The sequence below is a fragment of the Temnothorax longispinosus genome, chromosome 12, assembly GCF_030848805.1.
Source record: "Temnothorax longispinosus isolate EJ_2023e chromosome 12, Tlon_JGU_v1, whole genome shotgun sequence".
NCBI classification, from domain to species: Eukaryota; Metazoa; Arthropoda; class Insecta; order Hymenoptera; family Formicidae; genus Temnothorax; species Temnothorax longispinosus.
The window spans coordinates 2972578-2993556 of record NC_092369.1 but is presented as its reverse complement, the minus strand read 5'-3'; the positions used below and the strand labels follow the sequence as shown (position 1 = coordinate 2993556).

The 20979-nt window shown below is 39.8% G+C and overlaps 1 protein-coding gene and 3 pseudogenes across 1 annotated transcript; 3 read left to right on the top strand and 1 right to left on the bottom strand.

The window, feature by feature from the left end:
- LOC139823252 (uncharacterized) lies at nt 1–2091 on the top strand (annotated as a pseudogene).
- Nucleotides 2092–2731: 640 nt separating this feature from the next.
- LOC139823251 (uncharacterized) lies at nt 2732–8572 on the top strand (annotated as a pseudogene).
- A 5945-nt stretch (nt 8573–14517) lies between these two features.
- LOC139823250 (uncharacterized) lies at nt 14518–16439 on the bottom strand (annotated as a pseudogene).
- Nucleotides 16440–17639: 1200 nt separating this feature from the next.
- Nucleotides 17640–19265, top strand: LOC139823249 (uncharacterized). Its single transcript, XM_071795632.1, has one exon. It carries the CDS (start codon nt 17640–17642, stop codon nt 19263–19265), a length of 1626 nt encoding a protein of 541 aa, XP_071651733.1.
- Nucleotides 19266–20979: the final 1714 nt, after the last annotated feature.

The following is a 20979-nucleotide window of genomic DNA, read 5'->3' as shown; positions in this document are numbered from 1 at the left end:
ATGACTGTGATGTGACAGCGCGCTAAACGCACTGTCTATACTGCACTGCACTGCACTGCACTGCGATACTAACGCCGCCAGCCGCCAGTGTCGAAAAACTGAAAGTGACATTTCCCCCTTATACATATGTCATAAGACGTCGGCGTTAGGAGAAATATCTTAATAATAAAATTTTCACATTTGGACTTTGCGTCGCAATATCTCCGCTCGTAGGGCACGTAGCGGAATATTATAAGAGAAACCCCCCCCCCCTAATTCGATCCCAAGCTATCGATCAAGCCTACTTAGAACTTGATCCGTTCACTCGTTATCGAGATCTCAACATCTTGAGTACTCGCAACCCGTCGCGTCGCGTAAAAGAGTCACGGTCGGTCTCGCTCCGCGTATACTTGGCACGAGACACTACCGTGTCTCTTGATAGTATTCTTGACAATGAAATTGTTGCATGTGATCTTGGTCACAACAGTTTTAATTTGGAAAATTTATGTCCGACTGCACTCATTTTTAATAACGAGAAAAATGCTGGCTCTACAAGTATGTCTGGTGTTCTGTCAATTAAAGAGCATTTAACAAACTGGGCAGGACAATATCAGATCACATGCAGCAGTAACTGCATTATTGTCAATTTTAAGAAAACATGGTTTCGAAAACTGTTTACCGAAAAACTCTAAAGCATTGATGAAAACACCAAGATATACATTCATACGGAAAATGGAACCAGGGGAATACTTTCATAATGGCTTAAGATCAGGAATAATGGCTTCTACAAAAAAGTCAAGATGACATTGATTCAGTTCAAGTGCAAATCAGCACACACACACACACACAGATGGACTACCAATTTCAAAATCCTCTACCAATCAATTGTGGCCTATTTTAGGCTCAGTGATACCTAGCCTTAGTGACATTTTTATAATTGGCTGTTATTTTGGTTTCAAGAAACCATATAATTGTAACGATTTTTTGAATGATTTTGTGGATGAAGCAAAAATTCTTGTTACTGAATGACTCGAATTTGGAAGAAAATGTACAACCGAAGGTGAATATATAGATGGAAGGATGTGTTTCCCGGATATTAATTGTCGTAAACGGACAAATGAAAGTTTTCTTAAACAAACACAAATAGAGCACCACACTGGATGGAGTATTTTATCAGATATACCGAATTTTGGAACGGTAACTCACATCCCGTGGATCCCATGCACTTAATTTTCGTTGGTGTAATGAAGAAAATATTGAATTTTTGGATATCCGGACCGTTAAATGTTCGATTGCCGGCACGATCAGTAAACAGCATTTCGAAATTGTTAATTGAAATGCGGACATCAATAGGTACCCGTAGAATTTGTTCGTAAACCACGGGAATTACATTTCTTGAGCTTATGGAAAACCACAGAATTGAAACAATTTCTTTTATATACTGGTCCCATCGTTTTAAAGAATTATATAGAAATAGTATATTATGCAACACGTGCATGGAAAGTGCCCCATTACGCACGCTACGCGTGCGTGATAGACCACTTTCCAGGCACTTGCCACATAAAATAGGGAGTGTAAGTCGTGTGTAAAGATGAAAATTCCCGGGTGCAGAGCCGGTTTACGCACGAGCCGAAGGCGAGTGCGGTAACCGCACCCACTAGTGGGAAAAGTGGTCGATTCTGAATAAGTGTGAAGTTGGTCGCACAAGCGAAGCGAGTGCGACCATCACACTCATTTGGGCTCGACCACTCTTCGCACGAGTTGTTCATACTATTTTTCCTAACAAGAGCGTGAAACAGGCCGCTTTTCGCGCTTGTTTTACAATTTCATTTTTCCACTAGTTGAGAAATGGCTCCATTTTTCAACTAGTGGAGAAATGGATCGTTTTGCTCACTCAAAACAAGCGCGAAAAGCGGCCCATTTCACGCTCGCGTTAGGAAAAAGATATTTACAAGAATTTTTTAACATTGCACGTGGCCATTTGGCTATTATATGTTCTTCAGATCTTTCATATATCGATTATGCAGAATCCTTACTAGAACACTTTGTGCAGTCATTCGCAATCTTATATATATGGGCCACAGCATACATCTGACAATATACATGCACTAATTCATCTAGTAGATGATGTTAGAAAATTTGGCACATTGGATACATTCAGTGCTTTTCGATATAAAAATTATTTAAGAAAAATAAAACGGTTTGTTAGAAAAGCTGAATGTCCCTCACAACAAATCCACAATCGTATAACAGAATTGGAATATTACTTTTCGTTTGAAAAAGAGCATCGAAGAATAGGTGTACATGGAACACACAATGCAGGCCCAATCTTACCTGGAACACGTAATCCTCAATATTCAAAATTTTCAAGAACAGATTTCACTCTATCTGTTCATAAGCCAAATAACTGTTGTGGTTTAAACGATGGTTTGATTGTCATCATAGAGAATATTGCCACTAGTGGTGTTAATGATCTTTGCATTATTGGTCGAAAATTCATTGGTTTGAGTAATCTGTATACTGAGCCGTGTAATTCCTCCTTGTTGGGGATATAGTCGGAAGGTTGTGAAGATTTATCGGCCTGGCCTCTAACATTTGTTACGATAAAATATGTGGAATTGGACTACTATAATACATTCGTACTTCTACCATTACTACACGTATAATGTATGCACATCTTTACATCATTTGTTGGTATGTACGTTTTGTGCATATGTGTATCTTTTAGATGTAAATTTCAGATTCATGAGAGATGTTTGCTGTAAAATATAGATACCATTTGGTAGAATTTGAAGACGGGTTACAAGTAGTACCCGAAAATTGGATACAAAAAAATACAAACGAATATCGATATCCAAACTATAAAAAAGATCAAGAAATAAATAAAGCAATAAAAAATCGACAAACACCTTAAGATGATTGGTTACTGTATCCAATAAGACGTCTATTTGGTATATATGGTAAGTAAATGTATTACAATTGTTACAATTGTTCTTAACTTGCTATCTATGTGTAAACAGTAATTTGCGAATTATTGTGACAAACATTTTATCATGTTATTTTTTATCAACATTATTAGATATCTTATAATTTTATAGAGTCCTATTGTTTTTCCCCGTAGGGCTTACAAGGCGTTTTTCTTTTTCCCGAAGAACGTACCCAAACCTCATACATTTACATAACATTCAACAAACAATAAATCACTCCCCGTAGTCGTCTTCCTCTTCTTCCTCCTCCGCTTCATCTCCCCGTGGTCCTCTTCCTCTTCTTTCTTCTCCGATCCTGCACCGGCCCCGCCCTAGGTCCTCCGCCCCTCCCTTCTCGTCTCCTCCTATTTGGCCCAATCCCTGTTTCCTCCTTCTTCCTTCTCATTTTCTGAGTCTACTAGCAGCTTCTCCTTTATGTCTTTTGCTATCTCCTCATCCTCCGATCTCCCTGTATTCTTACGTATTCTCTCCTCCAACTTCTCCTCCCTCTCTTCTCTCTCTCTATCTCTCCTTTCCACCGACTTGTCCTCATGTATCTTCACTCCTATTCTATTCCCTGCCTTTCTTCTTGCCTCCAACACCCGCCATTTCTCCCAGCTTTACCAATATGGTTAGCCATATTCCCCTCTGTCCCACCACAAACACCTCCCTCACCGTCACCCTTACCTTAAGCCCTTCCACGAACAGCTCCTTCACCTTCTCCCAATTCGACTCCTTGCCTCCCCATTTCTCCTCCTCTACCCTTAAAATTACGTTCCTTTTCCTTTGCTCGTCCTCGCTCCGTTCACCTGTCCCCGCCCACCATTCCTTATTCTCCGTCCCACTCTCCTCATCGTCCTCCCTCTTCCTTGTGCCTCCGTTTAGCTCCAATCTTTCCACCTTTCTCTCCAATCTTCTTACTTTCTCCTCGAGTTCCTCCATCCTCTCCTCCTTTTCATCAGCCTTTTTCTTCTCCTTCGACATCTTCTTTATTTTCTCCTCTAGCTTCTCCAGCCTCTCCTTCCTTTTATCAACCTCTTTCTTCTCCTTCGCCATCTTCCTTAATTTCTCCTCCACTAACCTTTCCACCGCCTCCGCTATCGCTCTCCCCTCGCATTCCATCCTGGTTTATCTGTAACAAGTTACATGCATTTTAATTACTCACTTTTCCTTTTCTCGAGGTTAACTGTAACACGTGCAAATACTTCCTCTCCTCTCCCTTCCTCTGGCTCCCTCTCACATCCTCCTCTCTCCCTCCGCTCTATCGTGTTTACCTCTTTCGCTTCCTTCTTAACCTTCTGCCCTTTCACTACCAAATCTTTCTCTGCTCTCCGCTTGCTTCCCTCTGTTGTTCTACTCTCCTTACGACCTACCTTCTCTACTACCACCATGTGCGTTTCCTTCCTCTTCACTTCGATCCATCGACCCCCTCCTTCGATCTCTCGATCTCCATGTCCGTCGTTCCCGCTGCAAACCCGCCTTTCTCTCTATTGTCGCCCTCTCCACTCAGTCCTACCAACCTTGCTCTCAGTCGCCCGTCATCTCGGCGCCCAGCGCCGCCTCGGCCTTCTCCTCAGCGCTATCTCGTTCCATGACTTGGTTTTTGCCATCTCCCCTTCTCGTCCCTGCCTCTTCACCCTTCCTCTCCGTCTCCTAACCTTAAAGTGATCCACTGCCTTTCTTCCCTCACCATTCACTGCTCACAACGTTCTCACACTCTCCTCCATCTCCTGCACCGCTTCCGCTACTTCTCTCCCGTTTTCACTCCCTTATCTTCTCTCACCGTCTCACAAACTTTCCACTTATCCTCCGGATCGTCCGTTCACTTCTCGGCCATACTACGTGTCTAAATAATCGGTATTGTAAAGTCTTATAAATATATATTTATAATACAATTTCATACACTTTCAGATACGAAACATGTACAAGAAGGAAATAAATGTTCAGATGAAGGCATTCACAAAAAGAAGATGAATATTCAGATACAAGGCGTATACACGCACAAAAAGGAAATGAATATTCAGATACAAGGTATTCACAAAAAGAAAATGAATATTTAGATACAAGGCTTATACACGCACAAAAAGGAAATGAATATTCAGATACAAGGTATTCACAAAAAGAAAATGAATATTCAGATACAAGGCGTATACACGCACAAAAAGGAAATGAATATTCAGATACAAGGCGTATACACGCACAAAAAGGAAATGAATATTCAGATACATAGCATTTACAAAAAGAAGATGAATATTCAGATACAAGGCATATATGCACGCACAAAAAAGGGTAATTATGCAGTTTAGGGGAAGCACCACCGATGACCTTGACCTTGACATATGTTGTCAAGGTCACCCTCCTGAGTGACCTTCAGAAGGTATTAGCCGTCGCTCGTTTTTTATTAAAAAGTTATAAACAAAAAAGTTTCGAAAATATAGCAGTTATTTTAAGTACTGAGAGGCATAAACGACTAATATTACGTTTTTCTTTAAAGCAGAGAATACTTTATTTCGTGAGAAAGTCGCTGCTTTACCAAAACACAACATTTAAAGCAGTAAATTGAAGTCTTTTTAAAATTAACAGAGATATTGCGAGCGACCCAACTGGCCAAATTTTATTGATTTAAAACGCTACGTTTCGACCGTGGATCCGGTCCTTTTCAAGCGCTCTCTCACAAATATATTCGTCAGGCATAATGCCCTAACTACGCCGAATCTAGAAACTAAACGACGAATTTCAGTACTCCGCAATAAGTAAAAGACAATCAAAAATCCGTAATTATACAATTAGAAACTTACATATTTGTGCGTCGGGATCAAACAATACAATATAAAATATTCGTTAAACAGCATACTTTGTTAGATGTTTGTGTCATGTCAGAGCCGTGCGGTGGTAACATTTAGACTGACGAACTTGACAATATAAAAACAAACAGTTGCCGTAGTAATAAGCTAGGACGTAGAGAGGGAAGTAGCGAAGAAGGAGAAGGAGTTATAATTCTTTTATGATATGTTTGTAGAGAACGTTAAGATTCTCCGTGTCCTTTTGTAAATTGATAGTGCCGTCAAATTTTTTAATAAAAAACATCTCCGCTAATTCCCTCTTTCTAGTATGTCTTTCTTGGTGTAATATTTCTGGCTTCCCCCAGTCAAAATCATGCCCATAAGACATTCTGTGTTTGCTCACTACGGAATAATTACTAGTGTGCTTTCTGATATCGCCCTGGTGTTCCCTGAGGCGCGTGCACAAATGTCTCTTAGTCTGCCCAATATACGTAGCCTTGCAATCCCTGCAGTTTATCTTGTATACTGTGTCGGTTTTTTTAAGGTCGTCAATTCTATCCTTACCTCGTCTTATTAGGCAATCGAGTTTTTTAGGGACTGTAAATAAGGTGGTAATGTGGATTTCTTTTAACGTGCGACAAATGCTATCACTCAACTTTTTGATATAAGGTAAAGGTATGCAGTTTTTTACATCGAAGGTTGCATTATGGTCAATCGAGGTGTTATGTGTATTGTTGCGTGTTTTGAGAATGTTTAGACGCTTGGCGATGTGTTTATTAACGATTGGTTTAGGAAAGCTATTATTGTACAAAATTTCTTTAACTATTTTAATATTGCCGTCATGAAATTTTTCATCTGAAAGTAATATGGCGCGGTCAAAACATTCTCAAAACACGCAACAATACACATAACTAACAACTAAAAAACTCGATTGCCTAATAAGACGAGGTAAGGATAGAATTGACGACCTTAAAAAAACCGACACAGTATACAAGATAAACTGCAGGGATTGCAAGGCTACGTATATTGGGCAGACTAAGAGACATTTGTGCACGCGCCTCAGGGAACACCAGGGCGATATCAGAAAGCACACTAGTAATTATTCCGTAGTGAGCGAACACAGAATGTCTTATGGGCATGATTTTGACTGGGAGAAGCCAGAAATATTACACCAAGAAAGACATACTAGAAAGAGGGAATTAGCGGAGATGTTTTTTATTAAAAAATTTGACGGTACTATCAATTTACAAAAGGACACGGAGAATCTTAACGTTCTCTACGAACATATCATAAAAGAATTATAACTCCTTCTCCTTCTTTGCTACTTCCCTCTCTACGTCCTAGCTTATTACTACGGCAACTGTTTGTTTTTATATTGTCAAGTTCGTCAGTCTAAATGTTACCACCGCACGGCTCTGACATGACACAAACATCTAACAAAGTATGCTGTTTAACGAATATTTTATATTGTATTGTTTGATCCCGACGCACAAATATGTAAGTTTCTAATTGTATAATTACGGATTTTTGATTGTCTTTTACTTATTGCGGAGTACTGAAATTCGTCGTTTAGTTTCTAGATTCGGCGTAGTTAGGGCATTATGCCTGACGAATATATTTGTGAGAGAGCGCTTGAAAAGGACCGGATCCACGGTCGAAACGTAGCGTTTTAAATCAATAAAATTTGGCCAGTTGGGTCGCTCGCAATATCTCTGTTAATTTTAATTATTCACTGGCGACTCAAATTCTCTAATATTGTTGAAGTCTTTTTGTTAAAGCAGAGAATACTTTATTTTGCGAAAAAGTCGCTGCTTTACCAAAACCCACATTTAATCGTTGATCACTAACCTACATAGGTTAGTTGACGCGCTTTAAAAGTATTTAAGTGTTTAAAGCGCGTCAACTAACCTATATGTATATGCACCTATATATGCTATATTTTCCAAACTTTTTTGTTAATAACTTTTTAACGAATAGCGAGCGACGGCTAAAACCTTCTGAAGGTCACTCGGGGTCATGACCTTGACAACATATATCAAGGTCATTGAAATCGGTGAGGTCGCCAAACTTTTTTTTGTTAATAACTTTTTAATAAAAAACGAGTGACGGCTAAAACCTTCTGAAGGTCACTCAGGAAGGTGACCTTGACAACATATGTCAAGGTCAAGGTCATCGGAGGTGCTTCCCCTAAACTGCATAATTACCCATAATTCGATATACATTTTCAGACAAGATGTCAATTTGCAATTCTTATAAGGAATTTGCTTGTTGTTCAGCTGAGAATTGAACTATTCTGTTTTAAAAGAAGTTTTATTTAGTAAATGTAAAGTTTAATACTATCTTCGGACAATATTTTTTTTCTTTAATTCTTAATATTTTCTGAAATGCAAATGGGATCAAACTTTTTTTACTGTCCATTTAATTAAGAATAGTAATTCTTCAAAAATTAAACTATACCAAAGATGATTTTCAACGTAACTTTATATATATTTTTGTTCTTATTAGATTATCTTCAACGTATTGAGAGATCGTTAGCAGACATAGAATTTGATATCAGTTATATGACTGATTGTGAGCAATATCAACTTATGTTGAACTTAAATTTTTCCAATCGGACACAAAAACGTCGTAGTCCTACGCCAAGTGAATTTAATGAATTGTTCTTCCCTCTGCGAACTGTGCATGAAATGGATACATTGCAACGCATTCTTTTATCAAACGAGGAAAACTCAAAAGACCATGTGGTGAGTTATCAGTTATGATGCAGCAAACGCAGCGGCTCAAGCGATATGGTATAAAAGCGACGCGATCGCAATGTTTACGTTAACGGGAGCAATGGAAACAACTCAGATTACACTGGTCGAAAGTTGTACATCGAAGGAAATTCTCGATAAATTGGACTCAGTGTACCAACAAAAATCGGAATTCAATAAAATGATTATTCTCGATTGTTTGTATCAAGTGAAGATGAACTCATTGTCAGACGAAACCGTGGCGCAGTACGTAGCTAGAGTGGAGAACTTGGATCGACAGGTGAGAGAGACAGGAGAGAGACTAAGTGACGCAGCCATCATTACAAAAATTCTTGGTACGTTGCCCATGAAGTATATAAATTTTCGTCGAGCTTGGCTTTCAATGGACGACGCAAGACAGACGTTGCCAAATTTCACGGCGAGACTGCTAGATGAAGAAGCCAGCCTAACCTCTACGGAAGAATAATAAAATGCATCTCTTCAAGTAAACAAAAACCCTCTAAATCCACAAATAAAAGCAAGGACAAATCGAATAAGAAGAGATTTGGTAAAAGTAAAGTGATATGTTATAATTGTCGTAAAAAGAGATATTTTGCTCGACATTGCCGTAACGCGAAGAAGACCACCACTGAAGATAAAAAATCAAAGCAAGAGAATAATTCGGCGTTCAATGTTGAATATCAAAGCGTTTCATACGGAGCATCTGAATCAGAAGAGAACAAGTGGATTATAGATAGTGGAGCCTCTGCCCACATGACTTATCGACAAGAATTCTTCTCAGAATTTGAAGAAACAAACAAAAATAATGTTGCACTTCCTAATAAACAAGAATTAGAAATAAAAAGTATCGGTATTATTAAAATAGAGAAACTCATCGATGGAAGATGGTACGAGTCAACTATAACGAATGTTTGTACGTTCCGGGATCACGAAGAAATCTATTATCTGAAGGAGTACTAACCAAGAAAGGCATGAAGATATTAAAAGAAAAGAACTCAGCTAAAGTGTTCGATCGAGAAAGACTTGTCGCGTGTGCCGTGAATCGAATAACCTTTACAAAATGATGTTTCGAACAATACTTGCTCCGGAAGCAAATGTAGTTTCGCGCGGGGATTTAAGACAATGGCATGAACGTCTTGGTCATGTCAACGTGAAGTATTTGCGTGAGATGATCGAAAAGGATCTCATTAAAGGTGTAAAAATAACGGACATGAAAGACTTTTTCTGCGAAGGATGTCAATACGGGAAGCAACACAAATTGCCTTTTTCTTAAAGTAAACAGAGAAAAACTGTACCAGGTGAACGTATATATTGTGACTTATGTGGTCCGATGGAAACGCTATTGGTGGAGCAAGATACTACATTTTGTTCAAAGATGATGCCTCCGCCTTTTGTACTGTAATGTTTATTAAACATAAATCTGACAGTCTTGAATGTTTTAAGAAATACGTCAACTTGTCTAAAAATAAATTCGGTAGATCAATAAAAGTTTTTCATACAGACAATGGTACCGAATTTTGTAATTTCGAGTTTCAGGATTACTTTTCGAGACAGGGTATTCAGCATAATACGACAGCGCCATACACTCCCGAGCAAAACGCCAGAGTGGAACGGGAGAATAAAACGGTCGTGGAGAGTGTTCGGTCCATGCTATATACGAGGGACTTACCAAAGAATTTATGGGCCGAAGCAGTTAATACTGCTGTATACATATTAAACAGAACTCTTACGACACAGACTCCCAACTCAACACCCTTTGAGACGTGGTACGGTAAGAAACCATCATTAGATCACATCAGACTGTTCGGCAGTACGTATTTATTCCAAAACAAAGTCGCACCAAATTGGAACCTAAAGGAAGAAAACTGATTTTAGTTGGATATGATAAAGATTCAACAAATTACAGATTATTCGATTCAATAAGTAAAAAAATTACGATTTCAAGAAACGTAACTTTTAATGAGGCGATTGAGGTGAAACTTCCGACAAGAAACACAGTTTTGGTTCATCTAGAAGATTGCAGAGATGAGAATATTCAACCGCTGGAAGAAAATAAAGACATAAATGCTCAAGATGTAGGAGACAAGCAGCAACCTGTAGAAAAACCAGGACAATCACAAGATAAAATACAACTGGAAGATAAAAAACGAGTATTACGACCTAGGGAAACTTTACATCCTCGAAAACGCTATGAAGTTAATCTTGTAGAAGCTGATATACCGATGACTGTTAATGAAGCTGTGTGCAGTCCAGATTCGAAGAAATGGATGGCAGCAATTGCCGAAGAACTACAAGCCTTGAAACAAAATAATACGTGGGAGCTAGTTCCTTTACCTCCTGACAAAAGATGCATCACTTCGAAATGGGTATTTAAGGTAAAAAGGCATCCAAATGGTCAAATTCAACGTTACAAAGCAAGACTCGTGGCAAGAGAGTGGGGTATATATGGGCGTTCTAACTAGGGAGCTTCGAGGGGGGGTGAGGGGGAGTACCGCGCGGGGAAGTACCGCGGGGAGTGGGGGCCGCGTTTGGGTTTTCGGGCGCCGCGGGGGTGGGGGAGAGGGGTACCGCGTTTTCGGGCGCCGCCGGGAAGGAAGGGGTTCGTGTTTTCTTGTGCCGCGGGGGAGGGGAGGGGGGTACCGCGTTTTCGGACGCCGCCGAGAGGGAAGGGGTTCGTGTTTTCGGGCGCCGCGGGGGAGAGGGAGGGGGGTACTGCGTTCGCGTTTTCGGCGCGCCGCTGGGTGAGGGAAAGGGGGGGTGTTCGTGTTTTCTGGCGCCGCGGGGTGAGGGGGACCGCGTTCGCGTTTTCGGCGCGCCGCGGGGAAGGGGGGTCCGCGTACAACGGCCGCGTTGGTCCGCGTGACGTCACACGGCGCGCTCCCGCTCGCCCCCTCGTTGATGTTCTCTCGCGCTCCACTCCCTTCTTCGCGTTCTCTCTCTCCCGTTTGCGCGGTCTCTCTCGCTCCCGGCCCCCGTTCGCGTTATCTCTCTCCCTCGCGCGCGGTCTCTCACGCTCCCGTCACCCGTTATCTCTCTTCCGTTCGCGCGCGTCTTCTCGTTAGCGTATAGCGTACATGGAATAGGAGGAACGGTAAATGAAAAGAAAACAAAAAAGATTTCTTTTTTCGTATATTTATAGATATATTTTAATATTTTAAATCAGTTTCAACATGTTAACACTCTAATATAAATCGTTTTCATTGCATTAAACCTAATAAAGGTTTGAACAAACAATTTTTAGTCGCGCGCGTCTTCTTGTTAACGTACAGCGTACATGGAATAGGAGGAACGGTAAATGGAAAGGAAAAATAATTTAAATTTTTTTAAAACCATATTATATATATATATACTTATTTATTTGTCAAAAAAGTAATAAAATATAATAATAAAATAATAGTAATGAAAAAAAACTTTATAAGGCTTAGTGGCATAAAAATTCTTCACCTGAAACACACAATGCAATAACACGATTAAGATAAGGATTCAATATTTTATATTGGAAAAACGATTGGCATACCAGTATTCTTCTTCCTCCTCCCCGAAAAGTCGTCCGAATCCGTAAATATCGAATGGGTTGTGCTCCCACAATATGTCGTGCAGTTCTCGATTTGCCCGCCTCTCCTTTCGCATCCATCGCATGTATTCAATATTAATAAAACCCGGTATTATGTAATCTATCTGCGGCTGTAAAATCAATATAAAAAATATTAATTTTGTCTTAAAACACGCACACGCACGCACAAAAAAAAAAAAATACTCACGTAATCTCGGGGGATGCGGATCCGCACCAGTCCTTCATCTGCACCTCGATTCTTAAAAAGCAACGCACCCATCGCGGCTACATCCACTAAACAAAAGAAAAACATATGAAAAAACTCTATATTATATGTCACTACACTTTGTCACACTTCCGTACCATAACGTCCCTTGGGAAAAATACTTCTATGTACCCATTTTTTACTTAATGTGCCCTTTACTTTCTTTTACTGAGGATGGTCGTTATATTGACCGCGCTCTAGCCCGAGCTCAATTTATAAGGCATCGAAAAAATGAAGAGAAAGGATTGTACGTGATTTATCTGTGACATATTATATTATCAAAAACTAGTTATTATGAAACAATAATCTTCTACTTACTTTTGCATCTTGCAATCGCGGGTGGATACTCTAAACCGCTATCGAATAAAATGAGGAGCGAGGATGCGCGTGATTTATCTGCGGCATATTATATTATCAAAAACTAGCTGTCATGAAAAATAATCTTTTATTTACCTTTGCATCTTGCAATCGCGGGTGGATACTCTGAACCGCTATCGAATAAAATGAAAAGCGAGGATGCGCGTGATTTATCTGCGGCATATTATGTTATGCGAAAATAATCCTCACGAGAAAAAATACAGCAATTGAACATGTAAAAAACAACTAAAACATCTTTAAAAACAATTAAAACATTTTTAAAACAACCATCAAACTTTTTTAAAACATCTTTAAAACAACCCACACAGACATTAATATTTAATAGATATCTATTAAATATCCACAATGTATATCCATGATATCCACGAGATATTTAATAGATATCCATTAAATATCCAAATGTCCGCCACCTGAGATCTAATCGATATCCATTAAATGTCCATGGGGATATCTATGGATATCCATTAAATATTAGTGGATATATCTGCATGGATATCCACCAAATGTCTAATATACGTCCAGTAGGTATAAAATGGATTTGGTTATCTACACTGATTGTAAAAAAAAAATGTTCTGGATTTTAATAAATATTAGTTTGCATACAACTGTGACTCTATTTACTAGAATAAAGAAAATTTTCCTTTTTATTAGTATAAGTGTACTCACTAGGAAAAAAATATACTAATAAAAAGGAAAATTTTCTTTATTTTAATAAATGATGGAGTCACAGTTGTATGCAAACTAATATTTACTAAAATCCAGAACATTTTTTTCTCAGTGATATATATAAAAACAAATGGCTTTTATTTAATAAACTTTATTTTAAAAATTAAGTGTCGCGTGTGTACACGTGTGTGTGCGTGTGTGTGTTCCTTAAGGAACAAAATGCCAACGATCTTCGATGGAATGGTTTTTTAGACTCGAGGACGCTTGTGCTGCTTCGTTGATTCACGATTATGCGTACGTATACATTTTATCCGCAGCGACAATGAATACGAAGGTAGTCTAAAAAGTTTTGAGCCTAACATCGACTTAAAAGAAGACTATGTTGAAAAATTTGACCGAATTTGACCGAAAAAATAATGTTTGAGGCTCAAAACTTTTCAGACTACCCACGTATATTACACATGATATATTCGTTCAGTCGCGCACACTTCACGCTTATATTTATTTATTTTCATTGGCGATTATCGTTTTGAAAAACCCTTTACCGAATCAAAACCCTTTTTTTATGGATAACGATCATCGCTGCCACAAAAATCATTATCTTTTGCTCCTTATAAGGGAACGCAGCCCCTAAGGCGACATAACCTCAGGCGCAATTGGATAAAGGTGATATGCAACATTTAGACAACATAAAAATTTAATATAATTTAAAGAACTTTGTAGAAATTATTCAAAGATTGAATGGAAAAAATTTATCAAAAAATTTATGAAAAAATTTATTAGAACGAGTTTACTGATTGTAGCAAAATACAACATTTCACAATTTCTAACAAAGTGTTGGTTTAGAATCTTGTTACTAAAAATTTTAGAATTTTTCTGCTAAAGTAAGTTAACTGCTAACGAGACATCTGTAAATATTGAAATTTAAGTTCACCTATTACCCTCCTAAACAGTAAAATTGTCAAAATCTATAATCTATATATTATTTTGTACAGCTAACGAATTTCGCGGCATATCATCTTCATCTACAGTAAAACCTCGTTTATCCGAGGTAATGTGGGGAAGGGGTACCTCGGATAAGCGAAAACTCGGATAACACGGAATAAATAAAAAAAACTCGAATTGCGAATTTCGCGATTACGAATACGCGACGAATATGCGAATGATTTCTTCTCTATCCAATCTTTTTTATCTTTTGCCAAATTGCACTATACAGATCCATCGTGCGGTTCTCACACAATACGAAAAGAACAGCTACACCCTAATAGAAACTAAATTAACGTAAAAATATTTATTTCTAAAATATGTTATAGAGATAGAAAGCTATTAAATTTGTATATAGCATTTCATAATACAGCATACCGTGTCCATATATCTTATATGTATGGTATATAATTGTGCAAAGGGCGGCGTTCGGGGAACGACCTGTACATAAAAACAAATTTACACGAAAAATTATAAATTTCAATACCTTTTCTGCATTATCTTTGTTATTGTCTCTCATACAAAATAGTCCCATATTTAGAATATTACTCACCAAAAACGTACCATCCATATAAATTTCTGTGGATGCTGCCAAAACATCTAGTAAAGCCTCACTTGTAAATATTATTGCTCTATAGCCGTTGTCGGATAATGCTATGCCCTTATAAATAGATTCGACTGGCCGATAATTTCTTAGGGCCATCTCAAATTCGTCAATAGTTTGCGGTGTTTCTGGTCTGTGACGTAGCTGCTCTCTGTAGAAAAAACTTCTTATTGTGCGATAAGAAAGTTTTGCTGCCACTATTGGATTCCTGCAAACGTAAATTTCATTTTATGTTAAGAGCCAAAATGTTGAATATGACTATTGTTTCGGAGTGAATTCAGAGAATCGGGAATGGAGGAGGAGCCAGGATCCGGTAGTGATACTTTTCAAAATTCGACACCGAGCTTTATTTTAAACAGTGTTGATTCGAGTTGGGCAGTAACGTTCACGCACTTCAAAAATCTTGCCGCAAGCCGGAATTGCAGCGACCGGAACGAGTAGCGGAGGCGCGGGCTCCACGCACCAGATAGGCGGAACTTGGAAAATGCTCAATCACGGCTCAGGGCACGCAGCGGGATACACTCGACTTGCTGTGATCCAGCGTGCGGAAAAGAGCGTAACCTGACAATCTAGGGCTTCGAATTCAAACTGGGCTCGAGTATCAGGACAACCAGTTGCTGCGGTATGCGAGCACGTACAAATCGTCGCCGGGCGGCGTGCTCCTTGCGTGATCGTCGCGTGAGCCTCGCGCGGTTCACAACAGCATGAGCACTCTCCAAGTTTCCGATTAAAGCCCTCGGTTTCTTATTCCGGAACAACTATTCATAGAAACGTCTTTAGTATTAGATTATGTTTATCACAAAAATTATATGTCACGTTAGTGCTACATATTCAAATAAAAAGAAGCCGAGAAAAAGAAATTGGAATGTCATGTTTTTTTTCTTATTATAAAAACTTTATAATGATTTTATCGAGAACTAGTTTGAACTGTTCATTTTTAAACTGTCCAAATTTAAACAATTTGCGTGTATGTTAAGCTCGGTATTTTATTTAACACGAAATTGTATGTAATTGAACAATATAATATTAAAATTTCGTATAATTAACATCGTATTGGAAACAATGATTAAAAAATGCGCTTTTTTGTTAATATCTTGCTACATATATGTCTACATCACGCGATTGCATGAGCCTGCGCCCCCCCTTGTACGTGTAATATATAAATTTTAAATAAACGTCAAGCATTTAACTTACCGTCGGCATACCGTATCGAATATATCCTTCGGTCTCATTATCGTTTTGCGATTTGAAGCATTTCCTGCTTCATTGCAGCAATCTCCTGCAATGTTGTTTGTGTATCGTTTGCCGGATGATTATGTGGCACCTTCAAAGTATATGTTCCATTTTGATTCTGCGTTAATACTGCATGACAATCCAAACTTCGGCGCGATAAACATCGATATTTACCGTGGCACCGTTTGTCGATGTGATAAGCATGTCCATCATATAAGAAGATGAACGTGTTATTACGTTTACCCGGCACTTTCTCCATAATTTACAGCTACACGCGTGCGATTGGATATATTTTTCGATTATATATAATTGGGATAAATGTTAATCGATTTAAAGTCGATAAGTCCAGTCGTTACTATATGGGTGCGTTCCGCTTGGTGCTGTTGCGGCCCCAATTAATGTAATAATAAATAAGAATAGTATTAAGAAAGAGAACCGAGAACAATAGGGAACGCGACCGCAAAAGCCCAAAAGAATTACGCAAAGCCGAATCAGCAAGAGATGAGTTGCGCGATCGGCCCACATACGATCGAGTAACTCAGCGATATCGAAGGACAGGACGAGGATACAAAAAGAAGCGAGAGAAGGAGACGAGAGGGCAATGTGAGTCAGGGAGCAGACCAGTAACGGGCACCTCTTGTACGAAATAATTGTAAACCCGAGTTGATTAAAGGGTCAATTTATTTAAAAGTGTCGTGTGTTATAATCCTTATTTCCGCCTTCCCCGTAGACCGAAAAAACCCGGTGCCTCTCCCAAAAAGGGGCACAACAAATGGTGGCAGCGTGAGGAATCCATTGGCCGGAAGGACGGAAACGGCAGCTGAAAAAGAAAAATAAGTGAATCAGTGAGGCAGTGCAATATTCTCAACGGAGACACGGCAGCCAGATTCAAAAGCAGCAGACAACACGGTAGCGGCCGACGAGGGACAAGCGAGCAGCACAACCTGAGAAGGCACCGACCTACCTCAACGGAGGCTCACCGACAGACAAGGCGGCACGAGCACCGACCAGCAACATGCGACTAGCGACCGTAATGTAAGTCGATTAAGCGCAATAACCGTAGATGTCGGAAAGCGAAAATCACGAGAGAGACCTCACGACGAGCGCGTAGAAGTAGACCGTTAAGCCCCGTTCAAACGACCGAAGAAGGCGTAAGCGATCATCGCGAAACCGTGCGTAGAAATTTAGACGCGTACTACTCAAGCGAAAGCGAATCAGAACCGGAATTACACCCGAATATCGTAGTCGAACGCGAATTTTAATTTGACGATTTAGACGCGAGCTTAATAAGACAAAATAACTGCCCCGACGAAAATAGACTCCATCCCTCACACGCGCACGCACAATCCGAAGACGCGGACAGTACGACCAGCAGACTATCGCAAAGACGAGAGTTCTCATTAACATCGTACGATAGCAGCCTTTTCGATCCGCAAGAATATTACTCCACGTCAAAAAACGTAAACATAATCGAGATGGCGGAAACACAGAATGACAACCGCGACGCGAACATAAACGGAAACGACAACCCGCCGATAACCCCAGAAGAAATAGACCAAGAAATAAATCGCCTTAATCGAGTGCTATCACAAAGAGGAACCCCGGCGAATCACCGTAACCGGATACCCGCACGGGCCAGACCGCCGCGGGACGATAGAGATTTCATTCTCGACGAGATATTAAATAGAATCCGCGACTTACGAGATCGCGTAAAACAACTAGAAACGGAGAATCCTGAACGCCGCGAATTTCACGCGAGGCGCGAGCCAAGTAACCTCCCGTTCGAAGTAACGTACGGACGAACGTCATACGATATTCGGAACCAAGCGGAACGCGCTATCGGATATCTACGTTTAAAAGAGGCACGAGACATGATACCCGAGTTCGACGGAGCCTCGAGTAAACTACAAGAATTTTTGAGCGCCGCATCATATGCAATAAAAAATATAAATCCTATGGAAGAAGGAACGCTATTAGAAGCAGTGTTATGCACGAAGTTAAAAGGAAGAGCGATGACAGATTTTCAAACGCGAGAGATACGAGATTTTGCACAACTAAAGAAAGAGTTAGAAGTTTGCTATTTGAGCCGCAAAAGCACAACACACTTACAACTAGAGTTTAATACACTCAAGCAAAAACCCGGAGAAAGCGCAAGAGCATTCGGATTAAGAGCAGATAAGCTAGCAATGGAGTTATACAATTTCATGATAGAGGGAAGAAATCACACCATAGAAAGCAAGCGAACTATATTAGAAACGATTCAACAACAGGCATTACAGAATTTCCAATTAGAATTGAGAGACGAGATCAAATTACTCGTCCGAGCTCATCATTTTGCAACCTTGCAAGAAGCGATTGGCGGAGCGAGCGCCGAAGAAAAAATAAACGGACCGAGTGGAAATCCGCCGCGTCCCAAAAATAATTATGCGTACTCGCCGCAATCGCGTGATAACCAATCGATAATACAATGCCAAAAATGCGGAAAATACGGGCATCACGGAAGGGAATGTCGTACCAGTAGATACGCGAACCGTTTCTCCTTACCGAAACCCGATAGGACACCCCGCGTAAATGCGATAGATAAAGTCTGCAATTACTGTAAGAAGGCAGGACACATGCGCGAAGAATGTTGGCTGTTAAATGGTCGACCAAATAAAGAAAGAACAAACCATGACAAATCTAATAATTCGCGAGGAGGACAAAGTAAAAATTTTCACCCGAAAACGAATGGCCCGAGAAAAAAGGACAGTAATTCAGCCGCGGATAGCGATGAAGAAGACAAAGAGGACACAAAGCAGCGCCGACCGGCAATAGAGTATCAAGTGTCACATATGACGAACAAGCCGCGGAAGCATGCAGGGCTGGACCTAATCACTCTGCCCATGCGAGAAGCGAAGCGCGAAAAAATAAATTTGCTGTTTGATCCCGGAGCGGCCGTATCAATAATAAAAGTAAAACATTTGAAAGGTGAAACAATAATAGAAGAAGATGAAATGGCCCTTACAGGAGTAACAGGTCATAAAATTCACACCATTGGAAAATTTACGGCGACTATCGACTTGAAAGACAATCAAGCACACGATATATGTCGTCAAAGATGATTTCCCGATTGAATACGACGGAATACTAGGAACAGATTTTATAAAAAAGCATCAAGCGTCGTATAGTTACGAATCGAACTCAATAGAGAATAGTACATTAAAATTGTACCCGTATAAGAAAATAATTCTGAAACCTCGGAGCGAGACAATAATACAAGTCGCAACCGATAAAAACTCACTAGGAATAATACAGGCAGAAGAAACAATGCCAGGAGTGTTCATAGAAAATTGCTTAGTGATGCCAGAAAATGTTCTATGTCCGGCAAGCATATTAAATACGACTGAGAAGACGGTCGAAATGCTAATGCCGCAAGTAACATTAGAGGAGTTAGAGCAAGAAGAAGCAGAAGAGATAGAAGTAAACCAAAACAAAGCAGAAGAAACAATGCCGCGTAGCGAAAAAAGTCGAAAAATTGATACGCACGCAACACTTAAATGAAGAAGAAAAGAAAGCCATTATGGAAATTTGCAGAGATTACAGCGATGTATTGCATTTAGAAGGAGAACCACTGACGTGCACTGATATCGTCGCGCATAAGATTACCACAAAGGCGGGCAGCGTACCGGTCAACGTCCGACCGTACCGCTTGCCAGAAAAGCACAAGGAAGAAGTGAATAGACAAGTAAAAGAGATGTTAAAATACGGAATTATTAGGCCTAGCACGAGCCCGTGGAATGCGCCGTTGCTAGTAGTACCAAAGAAAAGAGACGCATCAGGAAAACTAAAATTGAGAGTGGTGATAGATTTTCGATTTGTAAACGATCTAACGGAAGGAGATTCTTTCCCATTGCCAAACATAACCGATATCCTAGACCAACTGGGAAACGCAAAATATTTCACCACGCTAGACCTCGCCTCGGGATACCATCAAATCCCGATGGAAGAAGAAGATACGCTGTAAAGAAAAAACAGGGTTCTCTACACAATACGGACATTACGAGTATAATCGAATGCCTTTTGGACTGAAAAATGCCCCAGCGACATTTCAACGAGCAATAATAGCCGTTCTAGCAGGACTAGTAGGATTAGAATGCTTAGTATATCTAGACGATATAATAGTATACGGAGCAAGTTTACAAGAGCACAATAAAAGATTAATAGAAGTTCTAAAAAGACTGAGAAAATATAATTTGAAATTACAGCCCGATAAATGCGAATTCCTTCGGAAAAAAGTGAGGTATCTCGGACATGTGATCACAGAAAACGGAATCTCGCCAGATCCTTCAAAACTAGAAGCAGTAAAAAGCTTCCCGAAACCAACAAAGGTGAAGGACATCCAGACTTTCGTAGGATTAGCCGGATATTATCGAAGATTCATCAAAGACTTCTCAGCGATCGCCAAGCCACTCACAAAAATGACCAGAAAAGATACCAAATTCGAGTGGACGGCAGAACAACAAAACGCGTTTGAAATACTTAAAGAAAAATTAACTACAGCACCGATATTAAAATACCCGGACTTCTCCCAAGAATTTGTAGTGACGACCGACGCGTCAGATTACGCAATCGGAGCCATACTGTCACAGGGAAAGATAGGTCAAGATCAACCCGTGGCGTATGCGAGCAGAGTACTGTCTAAAGCCGAACAAAATTACAATACTACTGAGAAAGAATTACTAGCGATAGTATGGGCGGTGAAACACTTCCGACCATACGTTTATGGAACAAAGTTTACAATAGTGACAGACTATAAATCATTGGTTTGGCTATTTA